Genomic DNA, 17,648 nt, shown 5'->3' on the forward strand with positions numbered 1-17,648 from the left:
TTCAAGGGATTAAGAAACATTGGTCACTGTAATGCCGTGTTAACACCAAAAAGGAAGCAAACGTTTCGCGCAGCGCAATTAGATGACGGCATTCGTATTTCAACTTGAGCAAGAGTTTCACATGACTCTGTGTTACGAAAGCCTATCAGCGTTGAGATTGTCCTCCTGTCGTCGCTGACATCCTGACTTTGTTAAATCAGAAATGGTGGAAAAAAACTATCCAGAGCTTGACCTCATATTTGTACAGTGACGGACGTCAACAATAAGGGTGGATGGAGCTGCTACATTGTTAGCATAGCCTAGCACAAATCGATCCAACCTCCATTCAGAAAACAAGCATTTTAAAAGTTGCTTGCTTGTCGTCTTGTAGCCAGACCTTTTACTTTTTACAAATCTGTAAAATACCGTCCATAGTTGATGAAACGTTGTGGTATCTACACAGAGGTAAGCCACCCCCCCTTGATGATCCGGCAGTCAAACCAGCGTGACTAATGCAATACTGACATTTTGCTTCCCATTTGTTGTGACCAGAGCATTATAGTGCAACAACCACCAATGAGAGGTTTAAGGAAAAATTCAGGTGAGATGACAAACTGGACGCCACGATCCCGTGATGAATGAAGTATTTATTGGAGTGAGAACATAACAATAAATCCCATTAACCCTTTCGGCAGTTGTGTGAAGCATCAAAGTCTTTGTGGTCTTAACACCAAGGACCCACAGCTCCCTTGTTGAAACACTCCCACGGTGTAAGGAAAATGGCTAAATGGTGGTTTATATATCGAGATGTCATGTAACCTGTTGACTTTCTGTTCTGCAGGTTGTCATACTGAGCCCTGCCAGCGGAGGGCGCTGTGGTTGGAGCAGCAGCAGCAGAGTGGAGGCGGCATGGTCGAGGCTCCGGGCCGGAGTCGGACATTAACAGATTTGAGCGAAGGGCAGCGCCCCCGCCGGGCCAGTCACCCCAACATGGGCGACCCAAACAGCCGCCAAGACAGCCAACCAGGAAAACCCATCAACACGCTGGGGCCGAGGAGCAGGGCCAGTTATCCCAGTAACTATCAACCTACCAGTCACCTCGGCATAGACAGAACCAGTCTGACCAATCACCAGAACGCACTGAGAAACAGCCAGGGCGTTAGCCGGAGCCGAGAGGAGGACGCCCTCTCTAAGAGTCCTGGATCTGGCTCCAGCGGAGCGTCGGACTGGCGTGGCTTTCAGACTCTCGGGAATCGCCCCCGCATCCCTAAAGGTTCCCCGGTTCCTTGTTACGGCACGCTGGGGGCCCCACAACACAACCCCCACTCTCCGCCGTCTCCCCGCTCCAGACTGTCCAATCAGAAGTCAGTCAGGAACCAACTGCTCAGAGCACGAGCCTACCGGTTGGCCAGGGAACGCAGCGAGGTCACGACGGATGAGGAGGTGCGAGGAGGCGGGGAGAGAGACGGCGAGGAGACAGGAGAGGACGGCCCGTGGGCGGGGCGATACTGGAACCGGACCGAAAGGAGGCGCCACCTGGCGTTGTCGCGGCAACACAGGGAGAGGAGAGGAGGAGGAGGAGGGGAGGAGCAGGCCGGAGGACTTCAGGGGTCCATGTCGTCTCAGACGGTGCTGGAGCTGAGCCACATGAAGCAGAACCGACTGAGGAACAGCAAGCTGCTTGATGATTGGACGACTGTGGAGGAGCTGCTGACTCATGGGACACGAGTGGAGAGCGACAGTCAGCTATGTCCCAGCCCTCTGCTATCGGTTACTACTGTCTGAGTGGTAAATAATGTCAGATATTCATAAAGATATCGTGTTTACTGTCAATCCTTTAAGAGAGAGTGTCAGAAAACGAGGTTTATTTGCTCAAAAGTTTAGGTGTTCGCCAGCAAACTTGCTTGCTAGTTAGCTGTAATTACTTACTGTAATGAGGCAGACTCATTAAGATCTAGATCTCTTTTTCAAGAGAGACCAGTTTCCATACTAACATGTTATTTAGAATTCCAGAAAGAGATGTAGTATATCTTAATAGAGAGGCGAAGTCCCTCCCCTTCCAGTGTCCCCTATGGGACCTTATTTAGGAAAGGAATGTGTACAGTAGTCAATGGCAAGAAACCTGCATTTTGCCATAGTTACACCTATGTATGTCACTTTGAAAGATCATTTTGCACTAAGGTGCATTTTGTCGTAATACTGTTGGAAGTATAAGACATTGGCTTCGCCGCTCACTACCGTACATATTTTTTTCCGAAATAAGGTCCCATGGAGGACAGCGGACAGGTCCTGACTTTGCCTCTCTATAGTACGTAACATGCGTAATGCCAAAAATACCAGGATGTACTACTGCATCCAGAGCCAGCATAATTTTCTTGCTATTCTGACACACAATGTGATTTAGATAAAAGAGCTTGTTTGTTAAAAACTGCTGCTGCAATTTACATTTATTTGGGCAGTTTGGTGAGAGCCTGATGGAATCAACCATACAGTTGATGTGTAGCTGGAGAAACAAAAGTTAAAAGATGCTAAAAGATGTGTAGAGATGCAGTGTTGGTGTTAACCTTCACTGGGTTTGACAATACTAATGTTTATTGCCCTCTTCACATTGCATTGCAACATGTTAAATAAAATGTTAAAATAAAAATATATAAATAGATGGTCTCAGACAAGAGCTGATGATGAAATTACCGTAAAAATACGGTTAAATTGGACGCTCATTGCATTCTAAGTGAATCTGGATCTCATAATTATAACGACGTGGCCAAAACTACAAACTAGGGATCAGGAGGAAAAATCACCAACAAGCTCAGCACAAAAAAAAGGTTGAAATCAGCAGAACTGTGCGGCGATGTCATCAACTCTGGAGAAACTGATTGAATCTGAACCGAGTTAAAAACCAACACTATGACAAGAACCTCCGATCTGAACGCTTGAGTTTCTGCAGGTTTGTAACGGGACACTAAAGAGCTGCGTGAGCTTCACACTGCAGCAGTTAACAGACTCACTGGGAGTACTGGTCAGACTCTTCACACACCAGACTGCCAATGACTGGGTCTCAGATATCACACGATCGGTTTGTGTTGCCTTGTGGGAAAAGTGTCTCCATCTTTCTGGTTTTACTGCCTTTGTTTCCGTCTCCGTGCCATGAAATGTCCAAGCTCGACTGTCTGAAGTTAAAGCTTGTTATGCCGGCACCTTTCTGATCAAACAGCCTCTAAATCCTCTAAGACGCCATTTCACCACGATGATGTTCTTTTTTAAGTCTCCGCATTCACCGCTCTCTCCTGGGTGGTTTACAATTTCAATCTCACACAGACTTGTAGTGTAAATAAATGAGACGCGATAGAGAGGGCTCCATGACGCACTGTGTGCAACCGGGTTTATATTTCTAAAGACTTCTATTTGGTTGAAAATATTCTGATATATTTAGTGATTATAGCGGTCTGAAGAGGAATCTTTAAAGGAATAAACATTAAATAGTTAATTATTAACATAATTGACATCATGATTACATCACGATGTTGGCTGGAGGCAAAGGACAAAGAAAAGAATGGAGGCAAACGGGAATCACCTCAGGTTGTGGGCTAAAGTTACACATCCAAAATGGCATCTGGATGTGTTGTTGGGTGCCAGAATTGATATTGCATATACTTTTAAGCTGAAGAACTCGTGATTCTAGACTCTCGCGAGCTACAAAAACTGTTTCACAGATGGAGAGATAATGTTGATAATAGTTTAGCTTAGTCTTCTGCTAACCTCCTCCAGGATAAACTATTAGTGAGATGAAGAGATGGCCTGCTGTTGAGTCTTATTTGTGTAGCCAGTGTAGCTTGAAAGCATGGTGGGATAAAAAACAACAACTACTAAGTAGCGGACAGTTGGCTACTTAGCTAGCTTGCTAATTCCACCATGCCTTAATGCTACACTGGTTACAGAAAATGCCCAACAGCAGGTTGGTGGCTGCTGGGTCGAACGGTCCCTCTGCCTCATTCCTCTTCGCTAGGAGGCTACTTCTTCGGAGACTAGCTAGCGAGCTAACTAGCCAGTTTTGTAGATGGACAAGATAGCTAGTTAGCTACCTCTCTTGCTAGCCAACGTTAACTAAAATGTTCAGAGAATCTTTCTGCCTCCACCTACGCTTTGCCAACAAAAATACGTCATCATATTTACTAACAGAACAGGGGTCTATGTGAAGTTCCACCCAAGAGACGGTTAGCTTAACATAACTGAAAGCTAGCCTGGCTAGAGCAGATCAAAATAATCGTCCATCAGGTAAAACTTTAACTAACAACATATAGTGTGTTAATTATTGAGCTTTAGAGAAGCTGGTGGGCCGATATTAGTTACCTTTAGACAGAGCTTCATGCTAAGCTAAGCACCTGCTGGCTGTAGCTTCTTATTTAAAGCTAGGATAGGCAGTTTATTTTGGGGCGTCATTAGATATTAAAATCCATAATAATCTTTCAGTAAATTGTAATTCAAGTGGTCTTAATGTATTTATATACGTTTGTGAATAGTGAGTATACGGAACGTGAACGATACTCGGCACAGATCACTTTGTTGTGGTTAGTTACAAAATGAGACATCAGCAGCAAATCCAAACCAAACGATAGAACTTCATCTTCACTTTTAGTCAAATTCAGGTAGTTTCTCTTTTCCAAAATATCACATCAGATTCTTTTGAATCACCTGAGAGGTCCGTCTTTACTGTTGTAGCGCGATTAGGAGACAAAACATCAATATCTGTGTCGTCTTGTCACATACACGCTTTAAACCAATATGGGTGGTCGGATTAATCTGTGACTTGCTAATCAGGGTTAAATGTTATGATGTAATAATAAGTTAAACAATGAAACTGTTCAATGCAATTTTGTTAAAGATGAGAAAATATTCATTTATTTTCATATTCTGTGGAGGTTCAGAGGAAATGAAAATCCTGAAGACAGTTTTAGTGTCATGAAGTTGGACTCGTCAAATGAATATATTTAAGGGTTTCTTTTTCTAAACTGTGTGTGTGTGTGTGTGTGAGTGTGAGAGTGTGTGGTCATGCAAGAGAGACAACATGAAGTTTGATACTAACTTGTTAGTAGTGTTTAGCCAAAGATTATTGTGTAACTTTGGTTTGTGGACAATCTAGAAGAACTATCACTGTATGACGTAAAGGTATATTTTATAATCATATTAGTTTTTATATTCTTTATCCTTATATATTATATACTTTGCCTTCAGTAGGTTACTTCTGCTTTCTCATCGACATCCTGCGACGCTAGTGTGCGTAGACGCTTGTGTACGATCAACTGTTAGCATCAGCACGCTTTTATTATCGCAGTCTCAGCCTACAGCATGCTAACTCCCAATTAGCACAGAACGAGCATTTCAATGATTGCCTAAAGTGTCATTAGTGATAACAAATATTGTCTTGTATTTTTTTTCACAGACTGGGCTTTTATTTTGAAAAACATATCTGAAAGGAAGCGATGCTTCTAAAAACCATTTATAATCTGATTTGTTGAAATAAACAAGTGGAAGTTGGAGGTGGTCGTTGTGCTGATTGCATGTGCATTTATATAATACAAACATCTTAATTGTGATCTTGTTTTGGGAGTCAGAAGAAAAGATACGAGTATATTTTGAGTAATGATCTTTAATTTCAAATCATAGGAAACAAATATGTCCTTGAAATTAAAGCTCTATTTAAAACATGTATTCTCTATATAAGTTAATTTATATCTATATCTTAAGACGTTCTAGATTACACAATAAACGAACGAGAATTTATTGCAAGCGTACACATTAAATGTCTTTATTTGGCACCAAACAGTTCAAACCTCTGAACCACGAATAATAACGTGTTGAATGAGATTTCTTTGATTTGTGTTTTTAAGTGAAGTCACTTCTCTCTGTGGCACAAACTAAATATACAGAATACAAACAAACACATTTGAATACTAAATACATAAAGGGTTAAATTAAACGACGAGTTCTCATCGTCTCCGCTCTGAGTCAGAGGACAGCTGCTCTGAAAACATCCACTAATGCAGCTTTCTGGGAAATCAAAAACTCCCATGATGCCAAGAGAAGAAATATTAGTATAAGAAGTATAAAAGAGACTTAAATGATGTGAAGCATGAAGAGCTGAAAACATGAGACGTGTGAGGAGGATGAGGAGGATGAAGCCTTCCTCACATTAACACAAATGTCATGTTGCCGTCATGTTCTCAGCATGCTTTTTACATCATTTGACATTTAACTGGGGGCTCTCTCTCACTCTTCTTCTGCAGAGATTTAATGGCACCAGAGAATTAGCTCCACCAGCTGAGATATATATATATATATAGATATAGATATATACACATATATACATACACATATATATATATACACATATATATATATATATATATACACATATATATATATATATATACATACACATATATATATATACACATATATATATATATACATACATATATACATATATATACATATATATATACATATATATATATACATACATATATACATATATATATATACATACATATATACATATATATATATACATACATATATACATATATATATATACATACATATATACATATATATATATACATATATATACATATATATATACATATATATATATACATACATATATACATACATATATATATATACATACATATATACATACATATATATGTATATATATATATAAATAAATAAATATATATATATATATATATGGACAGAAACAAACATTCATTCATTTGATTTTAAATGTTTTTGTTACTTCGTATAAAATCTGCAGAACATCTGGAACACTTGAATCAACAAGTTATCATCATTAACTGTGTTCTTCCTGCTAGTAAGATAACTAAATGTAAATGTCTATTAAACACCATTACTGACCTGCTGAATGCAACACGAGGGACATTATTGGGGGGTTCTGAAGGAGGAACATCAAAGCTCTGATCTGCATCTTGTTGCGTTTCTTCTGTTTTTGTCACAAACTCAACGTGAGCGTCGACACCGTGACCGTTGCTATGGCAACTGGTGTCTGTCAGCTGATCTCTCAGCTCTTGGCCTTGTCACCATGGTGATGTTCTGTGGAGGAGGAGGACGACGACGACGACGACGACGACGACGACGACGACGACGACGACGACGACGACGACGACGACGACGACGGGACTCATTTATTTACAGCCAACACAAGTCAGCTGTGCAGAGACGAGCAGCGAAGTTTAAAAAACGGACTGGATGTGAACATCTGACCTGAGGTCTGTCCTTAACCGTCGGGGTGACTTCAGCCAGCGGAGTGACGTAATGTAGGTGATCTACTGTCAGCTGGAGTTAAACACTCCACATCTGACCTGAGGGATCTGACTGCTGCTGCACGGTGACCTCTGCTGGTGAGACTGAGGAATTACAACAAAGAAGATGAGAGAGAAATCTAATAAATCAGAAAACATATCAGGAAAATATTAAATCAGGAAACAAATCAAGAAATAGAAAAATAAATCAGGAAAAAAACCGGGAGACAAAACAAAATGCTTTTGTTTCTGGAAAATTAAAAATAGCGGTGTAGAAACGGTATAATGCCGTTATTGTCATTTTAGCTGAAAACACTCGACAATGATTTTATGTTTAAAATGCTCAACAGATGAAGACGTTATCAGGCTAAGATGCATGAAACTAAATTTGAATCTAATTTGAAATGAATAAAAAAAACACCGTTAACACTGAAGTACTAAAGAGTGGAAACGTTTTGACCCCCCCCAGATTATGACGGGGACCAATCACAGACCTTCTAGTTTTAAACGGGGGTCTGAGAACCACTGCTGTAACTAGTTGAAGTAAACTTTCTATTTATTTAATTTCCTGAGAAGACAAAGTTAGCATCATTTTGATTCTGTCAAATTTCACCCTAATTCTTTCAGGCAAAGACATTTTATCACATTGTTGCTCATTTTTACGACATTTTCAGGTGTTTTCATCCGTTTTGCTCGACTTCTTCTCGAGAGTCTTAAGTTCTGTTGTATCTGCAAAGAGGAAGAAAGCTTCAATGAAATAAATCAAAAGTCAACTTTGTTTTAGCCGCCAACGTAAATCTCATGCGTCGATGTCAAACTACATCTCTCAATGTATCTTATGAATAAAGCAGTCTGTGGAGTTCTCTTCAATGAACATGAAACACAATCATAAAAGAAAACGTTTCCTTTTAACCGACTAACGGTCATAAAGATGATCAGGACTGAACTCAGACTTCACAGTTAAAGTCAAGTTTCAATGTAATTTACAGACAAACATCTACAATCTGTTTCTCATTTGATGAAACCAAATTGTAAAATAATAATTAAAGAATGAAGCTCAGAACGTCTTTATCAAGAATAAATGTCCAACACCCCCCCCCCCATGAAGGAATAACGATGGAGAAATCTGGAATTTGTAACAAACTTTATTCCATAAAATATACTTGTATTTCTCTCTGTGAAGCAGTTTCTGCTGAATCCATGTTGTAAAAATATCCACTGAAGAGAGAAAGAGTTTAAACTCAGTGGAGACACAAAAAACACAAAAATAATAAAAAACATGAAAGACTTTAATCTGAACGTAGAGACCACAACATGTTTCTCTTCTTGAAATCCATTTAGAGGAACTTTGCATCGTAATTGTGAAACTTTCAGCTTTTTCTGAATATGACAAAAACCCCAAACTCTGAATATTTCATAAGTGACCATGTAAACCTTCAGTCAGAGTAAACACATTGAAATAAAAGCACACTTAAAATAACTACTCAGATATTTGTAGTTTCCCCCAAAACTGTGTTCAAACTACAGGAATATTATTTTGTGGAACTATTGGCCCTCATGAGAGAATCAACGGCACAAACAGAATCACCTCGTCTAGTCGCTGAAAACATGAAAGCACTAATGATGAAACGGTTTCCCCGAGTCAGCAGCTTGTATATAACATCGTATGAATCTGAACGTGCGTCTCATTCAAGTCATCGGGATCTTTCACCGCTTCATAACTTTCTCTTTACGCGACGTTATTAATGTGCTTCGTCCCTTTTTAATCACTTGTTTTTCATTTTGTTTCCTGCTGATGTGAATCTATTTAACTCCCTCATCCATTCATGTAACCCCGACACACGTAGAAATCACACATTCATCAGTATAAAAGCAGCCGGATATGATTCATGATTTAATCTTTAACGGTTGAATATCTCGCGCTGCCAACAGGCGAAGCTTCCATTTGAAATGTCCACATTCACTTTGTGAAAAACATCCACGATGCTGATTTACGACTCAAGAAAAGTGCAATAAAATGTCCCTCAAATGTAAATCTATGTAAGTGATACATCCAGCAGATAGTTCAGAAACACTAGAGCAGAGTCTGAAGAGTGATAATAATGCTCCAGATGTAGTTTGATTCTTTGTCTCACTAGTGAATCGATTGTTATCGTCTCGAGGACTCAAATAAACATTTAACAGTTTTCACGTCATTCCACTGAAACCAGGAGACGTAGTGAAACAGCCACAGAGGCAGAGAAGAAGAGTGTGAGACAGTAAACACTAAACCTGTGTTTTCTTCTTCCTCTGATTCTTAGAGAGAGCTAACGACGTAGGTTTGTAGCTTCAACAGGAAGTTAGCATCACTGGGTCCCTCCACAATAAAACGACAGGAATTTTGGCAACCGGTGAACAGGAAGTGACCATATCTGGACTGAGGAGGAGTGACGTAGAGACGCCGTATACGTCTCTGGTAGAGACCTGTCAATCACCGTGTAGCCCCGCCCTAAAGCATCCCCTGCTTTATGGTCTGTTTGACTCTAAATGGACCATAATGTACTAAATGAACATCATGCTGTATTGAAGAAGACTTGAAACTAGAGATTGAGACCATAAACTCATGTTTACAATGTTTACTGAGGTAATAAATCAAGAGAGAAGTAGAGTCATTTTCTCATAGACTTCTATACAACCAGAGGAGTCGCCCCCTGGTGGACACTAGAGAGGATGCAGCGTCGACCTCGTGAGAGCGGACGAGTCGGCGAGAGGACGTCTAGTCGTCTCATTCAGACTCTTTGTTTTAAGACACGTAAAAGCTTCTTTACTGACCTATTTTATAAATCAGAGAATTAAACGTTCAAATCTCTTCAGCTCCTGTTAAACACATTATTTCAGACAAATAAAATTAAAAGACTTCCAGTCGAGGGAACCAGAGGAATAAAAATGCTGACTCATTACTGCAGCTCTCTAAAGCCTCATTATAAAATATATATATATATATATATATATATATAAATAAAAGCCTCTTTATATTTATAAGCTTCTACAAAATATTTGTATTAAGTGCCAAGATGCTTTGTGAATAACTTTAGTTGCATTTAACATAGTTTTTAAGGGTTAAATTAGTAATGTCGTCCCTTTATGAATTGTAGTTGTTATGAACTGTTAACAGTAATAAAGTACGTTGAATACGGCTGCAGGGTTATTATTGTAGAGTTACTGTGAAGTCCGAGCAGCTCGTCTCCTGATCTGAAGCGTCAGAGCGTCACTGAACCGGTTTAAGGCTTTAAAGTATGATTTAATACACGAACAATCGGAGTATTACGGCCGCTCTGAAGAAAACATTAGAATAGAGATAGAATGAATAAAGTGGGAATATTTAAGGAAAAGAAGTTGTGATTAATATCAAGAGAAACAGTCAAAATATTGTGACTTTGTTCACGAAATGATTCCTTTTTTCACTAAAATTGTTTTTTTAAATATTACTTTTCTTCAAAAGCTGAACTTTATGCCCTTTCTAGTAATGTTATGACTTCTAATAACATTGCAACAAATTTTTTCAAAAAACTTATTATAATATAATTAATCTAAATCTAACTTTTTCTTGTCATAAATTAATCTTTTGCTCACAATTTTTGACTTAGTTATAGAAGAACTGAGAAAAATAAAAGTGTGTAGTGTAAAAATGTAAACAAAAATGAATTAGTGTTTAAGACAATAAAAGTGTTGACCAGGTGAGTCTTTGTTGTTGTTGTAATACTCATTTCTGGCCACTAGAGGCTGAAGTGCACCACTAGCTCCTGCTCTAAATAGAACGAGTTTTAATGTTACGTAACCTGCTAATAATATACTTACATTGCGTTTAGTGGTAGTGGTGCACGTCAGCCTCTTGTGGCCAGAAATGAGTATTACAACAACAAACACTTAGAATAATGACCTGGAAACCCCTTTAGTTTTCAATGTGTCCTCTCAGGGCTTCCGTACTTATTTCTCATAATGTTGCAAAATAAATATATTTTTTAGGACTTAATTCTGAAATATTGAGACCTTTTTGTTTCTCATCATATTACAGATTTAAAAAAAAATATTTAATATTTAATTCTCTAAATCGCATAATTTTTTTTTCTGCACAGCGGCCGCAGCACTAATGTAGCGTAGTGATTGTACTCTGCAGTGTGTCTGTGTGTGTGTGTATGTTGTTCTATCCCTCCCCCTCACTCTCCTGCAGGTCGTGTTTGACCAGGAACTCTTTAATGGTTGGCTGATTGTCTACTAGCCCCGCCCCCTGCTCCTCCATCTGCTGCAGAAGCTCCTCCCACTGACGCTTGTCCCGTCCCGTCTGCCACGACAGCCGAACCACCACCCGCAACAACGGCAACAAGAGGGGGTGTGGCCTGTCGACGTGCTGCGGCGACGCTTCCTGCTTTTCGGTCAGTGGGTGGGGCTTATCCGGGAGTGGGAGGGGCCCGTCCTCCGCCTCGGGGGTCAGGACACGGAGAGCGTCGTCACAGTGGTCCCGGGCTTCCTCCAGCTGGTCCAATTCCTGGAAACAGCTCGACAGACCCACCAAGGTGAAGAACCAATGGGAGGAGGCCGGGGGCGGAGCCTGAGCCCGATTGTCATAGTAAGTCGCCCAGCCCAGTTTGTGTTGCAGTCTCTTGGCGTTGAGCAGCGGACCCAAAGCCTCCTGGAAACGTCCCACCCTCAACGAAACAACACAAACTCAATTCCGAGTCCACTTCATGAAGCTTCAATAACACAATAAAACATGCCTCTTTAAGTCATAATACTCAAGAAAGACATTTTCTGCTGAAGTAAGAAGTCAAAGTGTCAACTCTTTACTTTAATCTGAAATCACTGTCAACTAACCAGCTGTTTTTGACAAACCATTTTAGTCATCAGGAGGCGTTCAGAGTCTCTGCCCAATCGAGGGACATCAGAGCATCAAAACAAGTTCCACTTTTCAGTTTTTATCTTTACCTCATCCTTGAATAAGGACGGGTATCTGCAGTGAACAGGAAGTGACCATATCTGGACTGAGGAGCAGTGACGTAGAGACACCGTATATGTCTCTGGTAGAGACCTGTCAATCACTGTGTAGCCCCGCCCTAAAGCATCCCCTGCTTTATGGTCTGTTTGACTCTAAATGGACCATAATGTACTAAATGAACATCATGCTGTATTGAAGAAGACTTGAAACTAGAGATTGAGACCATAAACTCATGTTTACAATGTTTACTGAGGTAATAAATCAAGAGAGAAGTAGAGTCATTTTCTCATAGACTTCTATACAACCAGAGGAGTCGCCCCCTGGTGGACACTAGAGAGAATGCAGCTTTAACACATGAAGCTTTGGAGAACTTTAAAGAACCAAAAGTTGCCGCCTGGTCGCTTGTAAAACTGTGTTTTTTCCTCCTCTGATTCTTAACTTTTCAGCACCAGCTCGTCAATGTCACAATCGACCGAGGCGGCCAATCAAATCAAGCTAGAGGCGGGCTTTACTACTGTACCACTGACTTCCTGTTTTGATGCCGGTTTTGGAACATACATTAATGTGAGCGGTGTGTCAGTGTTACCTGATGAGCAGCTGTCCGGTCTGCAGGTCGGTCAGGTAGAAGAACTGTCGGACGCACAGCGCCCCCCGCAGGGCCGACAGGGAACACAGGTGAGTCAGGTACTGCTCGAACGCTCGGCTCCGCTTGGCGATCGTCTCCGCCGTGAAGTTCCTGCGCAGCTTCTTTCCTGCACAAACAGGAAGCTGGTTCAGCAGTTGAAACAGTTTTAATATAAGACGATAGGACTTCTACTTACGCGGGAAGCAGACGCGCTCCATCTGGTCTCGGTGGTTATGACACAGCGTGGCGTGGAGCCGCTGGAAGTCGGAGTATCGGTGGGTGATGACGGCCGGAGTCTTGTCGCTCCCGCCGGACTGGATGACGTGGATGGTGTACAGCTGGAGGGAGACAAGAGGCTCTTTAAAGTGCCGACTCATGCCGGTTCATAAAGATTTTCTATTCCCCCCCCCCGGCTCTTTGAACTCACCACGTATTTAGAGGAGGTGTCCGTCACCACGCTGGCGTCCGTCACCTCGAACAGCAAGTCGTCTGTCAGCTGCCTCCCGGTCGAGGTGGGACTTCCTCCACCGAGTCCACGCAGGGTCCTCCAGCTCTCCTGAAGCTGCCGAGTCAGCAGGAAGGACGCGGGGGGGCCCACCGGGGACACGCCCACAGGACTGGTGTCTACAGGTGAGACGAGGGGTCAGGTGACATTAATCTACTGTGACTCTAATGTACGACACACGTGTATTTCTCGGCGAGTAACTAATGACACACACAGGATTCAATAAGAAGCAGAACGATCTTTTTCTTCTAAGATTAATTACAATATTACATGTAATAGTGATCGTGTACATTGAACCTCGTGTAAGAAGAGATTTGTGGCTCACACATGTGATCTCACATCGACCAGTTTCTCTTCAGTACCAATAAAATCCTCGAGCAAACGCGTCTCCAGCGAACGACGCATTTCTAGCGAACAAACGCGTAAATGATACATGAAGCATATTTATGGCATCTTCGCCTCCTGATGTCTGGCTGCAGGACGTTGAGCTCCACAGTGTGACACGTTTCTTGGTTTTTGAATGAAATGGAGCAGAGCAGGTCTGAACCTCCTCATGAATCCCACCTGGAACACTCGTACGAGCAAAACCTCACTTTAAGAAGTTTATGATGTCGCAGGTGTTAAAGAGCAGCTCACCTGTGCTGCTAAGCCCCTCCTCCATCGACTCTCCCAGGAAGTCGGAGTCGCTGTCCAGCCCCGATCCTTCGCCCTCGCCTCCGTCCTCGCCTCCTTCACCTCCTCCTCCTCCGCCGTCGAAGCACAGCGTCCCCCCCAACCGATCGGTCAGACACTCCTCCTCCTCCTCCTCCAGCTCCGCCTCCCAACCGTCCTCTTTAAACCCCTCCTCTTCCTGTCCACATGGGGCTTCCTGTTCTGGTCCCGCCCCCTGACCGTCTTTAAACAAGGACCGCTTCAGACGGCCGAGCAGCCGGGACGCCATGACGCCGCCGGGGGGGGGGGCTGCAGAGACAACAGGGGAACACATTTAAACTTGTAGGCTCAATAATCATCCAACAGGGACGACTAAAGCTTAACTAATTAAATAACTACTTCATAGAGCAGAGGAAGTGTTTATAACGTTCTGCTTTCATAACCAGATGCTATAATAGTGTAAATATGGATACAACGCATAATTATCAACGATTTGTAGTTCACGGTTTAGTTCATAACGTTTTGGAACAGATGAGGACTGAAGACGGTACAGTCTAAGATGACGCCATGTTGTCTTTTATACCTTTCCTCTCCTGGACTGAATGTAGTGTTATGTTCAAAATTTCTCAAACAAAAGGTAAAGGAAAAAGCCCCCCTCCTTGTTCAGAGGAGAAGAGGCAGCCCCCCCCTGCTCACTTTCTTCCATCATTAAGCTGGGCCGAATCAGCTGGTTGAAGTTTAAGTCAAAAGGAATTTAATATACTAACAAAAGCAAATGCAGTTACAATCTGAATTAACTATCAATAGTAATATTTCATGAAATAGAGGCCGCACCGCACCACACGACAGACTGGTGTGTCCACCTCATGGTCCAGAAGGCTGAACCCTTCGGACTTCAGTCGGACACTTCCTTGACCAATTCACCCCCCTTCTTGAAGGCTGTGCTCAGAAAGTCTTCAGCAACTTCCCCCCCTCTCTGACTTAATGGCAGTGTCATAAAGTCTCTGGTTTCTCTCACAGTGCAACAAATTCAGTAACTCTCCCTTTAGTTTAAACCTTCTACAAGTAAACATATTGGAACACATAATATCCATCGCTAGGAGCGCTTTAAAACTTAAATTCCTCACAGTAGAGCGCAGAGACCAGCGGGACACGGAGGTCACGTTAAAGACTACCCCGCCACACGGCAGCAGGCCGGGCTGGCTCCAGTTACAGAGCCGCTGGCCTCTCAATGGAAACCATGTCGCACATTAATAACGCAGCGGCTCAGCCGGCAGCCGGGACAACCCAACGCACGGCGAGGCTCCAGGCCTGCAGAGCCTCCACCGGAGCTGCAGCGCAGCAGGTGTCACGGGGTGAAGAAGACGAAGAACACCTGGAGGTCTTCAGCAACAGCTGTTCACACACATCATGCAAAATCTGCAGAAGAACTGTGAGCCGGTCTGGACCCACAGGAGGTGAAGTGCAGCTATGACCCTCCTGGTCATGCACACGTGAAACGTGTTTGAATTTGATTCTGCTGACAAGGAACTATTGAAACAAACGTAGGTTTCCTCCTGTGTTCTACTTAATGAACCAACTTAAAGGCGCGCTGCACAAATACACCAGTTGTTTGGATGTTTGTTTCGCTGGTTTCATGAGTATTTGATCAGAGAGTGAAACTACAGATCATCTGTTTTACCTTTTTTCAAACTGCAGAAAAACAAACGTACCTTCAGAGCTGCTCGACTGTCAAAGCACATGTTCCCTCTTCTCTCCAGAAGCTTAACTTTCCATCCACCGTAAATATCATCATGAATAAATAACCTCCGTCACATCACCTCACGTTTAACCGCTTACACTTAGAAACATGCATTTATTACAGCACCCTCTGTTATATATATATATATACATACATACATATATACATATACATATATATATATATATATATATATATATACATATATATATATATGTTTCATATATATATATGTTTCATATATATATATGAAACATATATATATATATGTATATATATATGTTTCATATATAAGTTTATTGATATCTGTAAATAGCAGTTTTACCTTTTTTGTTTGGGTCCAGTGAGTTTATCAGCTGGTTATAAAATCAATAACTGTACCGACAGACATAAACACACATATTTAAATAAAGTGCTGTGTAGACGAAGGCTAACAGTTAGCTCAGCACACAGCGGTGTAAAGTTAGCGGACAAGCTAACACGTTTGTTTACAGTCGCTGTTCCGATTAATCGGAGAACTCACCGTGAAGCTCCGGAAGCACACTGTCCCTCCGGCTCCTGTCAGCGCATGTCGGCTGGTGAACGTAACGTTTGGTCCGGCAGAGGACCTCCGGGGCTGTCCGGTAGTGAGGGGTCAAAACACAGCGGACTGGATCCCGGAATTATGAAGCTATCCGCCGGCTGGAGGAGGAGGAGGAGGAGGAAGTAACCATGTAAGGGAATGTAGTTCTTCGCAACCGCCGATAGGGGGCGATATAGAGATAGATAGAGAGAGAGATAGATGGATGTGAACCCTGATCTCTGCTCTTTGGTAGACCTGCTTTTACTCTAGAAATGAACTTGTGCGTTCTTGTTCTTGATGAACAAAACAATGAGGAGCAGAGACCAGAGAAATGTTGCTCAGTTCATTGTAGTTCAGGTGGAAAGTCAGTTCAGTAATAAAGACTTCACTCAGTGTGCTGCTTGAACATAGAATCATATCTTCAGTGAAATCAAAAGAGGAAAGCAGCATTGAAGCTGTTCTTGAGGCTTGTTTTTGACCCCACACTTTATGTCTGTTAGAGGATCACACTCTATTTGGACCTGAAGTACATGAAGAACTGTGGTGAAACAGGAAGCTGATTCAAATGTTTTATTGAAGCAGAAGAAGCATCATCACCACGAGAACACACAACACTACAAATAACAAGTCCTACATTTTAGAATTACACAACAAAGTTCTTCATGATCAAGAGAAACACTCCTCATGATGCAGAATAAACTCTGATAGAGAGCTATACTATCATAAACATGTTATTGGATCATTATTACTGATTAACATGTAAGTAGCATTTTAACGCTGCAGCAGGTTGAGATTCTACAAAACAATGCGTCATATTTAATAAGCTCATCACACACTTTATATTAAATATCTTAATGTGCAAAGAAGCTACACTCTTAGAAACAAATGTGCTAACTAGAACCATGGAGGGTTCTTCAGCTCGTTTCCAGGTAGAACCTTTCCTAAAAGTTCCACCTGGAACCCTTTCAGAGGGTTCTACCTAAAACGAAGCATAAATAGTTTTACCCAGAACCATATGTGAAAGCTTCCACCCAAAGGTTCCACAGAGAACCCTCATATGGTGTCACGGTTTCACCCAAAATATTCTCTGGAGGTTCTATGCAGAACATTTACACCTTCTAAGGGTCCAAACAAGATCCCACCTGCGTGTCTCCATCAGGAACCCTTTTGTATCCCAAGGGTTCCATCTAGATCTCACTATGGGTTCCTCATGAGGTTTATAAAGAACCGGGGATGACGTGGTGCAGCACAACACACATTTCTGGCTTTTTTTAACACCTGTGCTTTC

General features: G+C 41.8%; 1 protein-coding gene across 1 annotated transcript; it reads right to left on the minus strand.

Moving 5' to 3' along the window:
- Positions 1-8,433: 8,433 nt before the first annotated feature.
- snx21 (sorting nexin family member 21) lies at positions 8,434-16,471 on the minus strand. Its single transcript, XM_076101891.1, has 6 exons — positions 16,322-16,471; positions 14,043-14,366; positions 13,329-13,525; positions 13,098-13,239; positions 12,863-13,028; positions 8,434-11,989 (listed from the first exon to the last, which is right to left on the minus strand). The coding sequence occupies exons 2-6, from the start codon at positions 14,344-14,346 to the stop codon at positions 11,488-11,490; spliced, it is 1,311 nt and encodes a 436-aa protein (XP_075958006.1). The 5' UTR covers positions 14,347-14,366; positions 16,322-16,471; the 3' UTR covers positions 8,434-11,487.
- Between the last annotated feature and the right edge of the window lie 1,177 nt (positions 16,472-17,648).

This window comes from Anarhichas minor, unplaced genomic scaffold (genome assembly GCF_050575085.1).
Source record: "Anarhichas minor isolate MPS153535 unplaced genomic scaffold, ASM5057508v1 ptg000003l, whole genome shotgun sequence".
Taxonomy (NCBI): domain Eukaryota; kingdom Metazoa; phylum Chordata; class Actinopteri; order Perciformes; family Anarhichadidae; genus Anarhichas; species Anarhichas minor.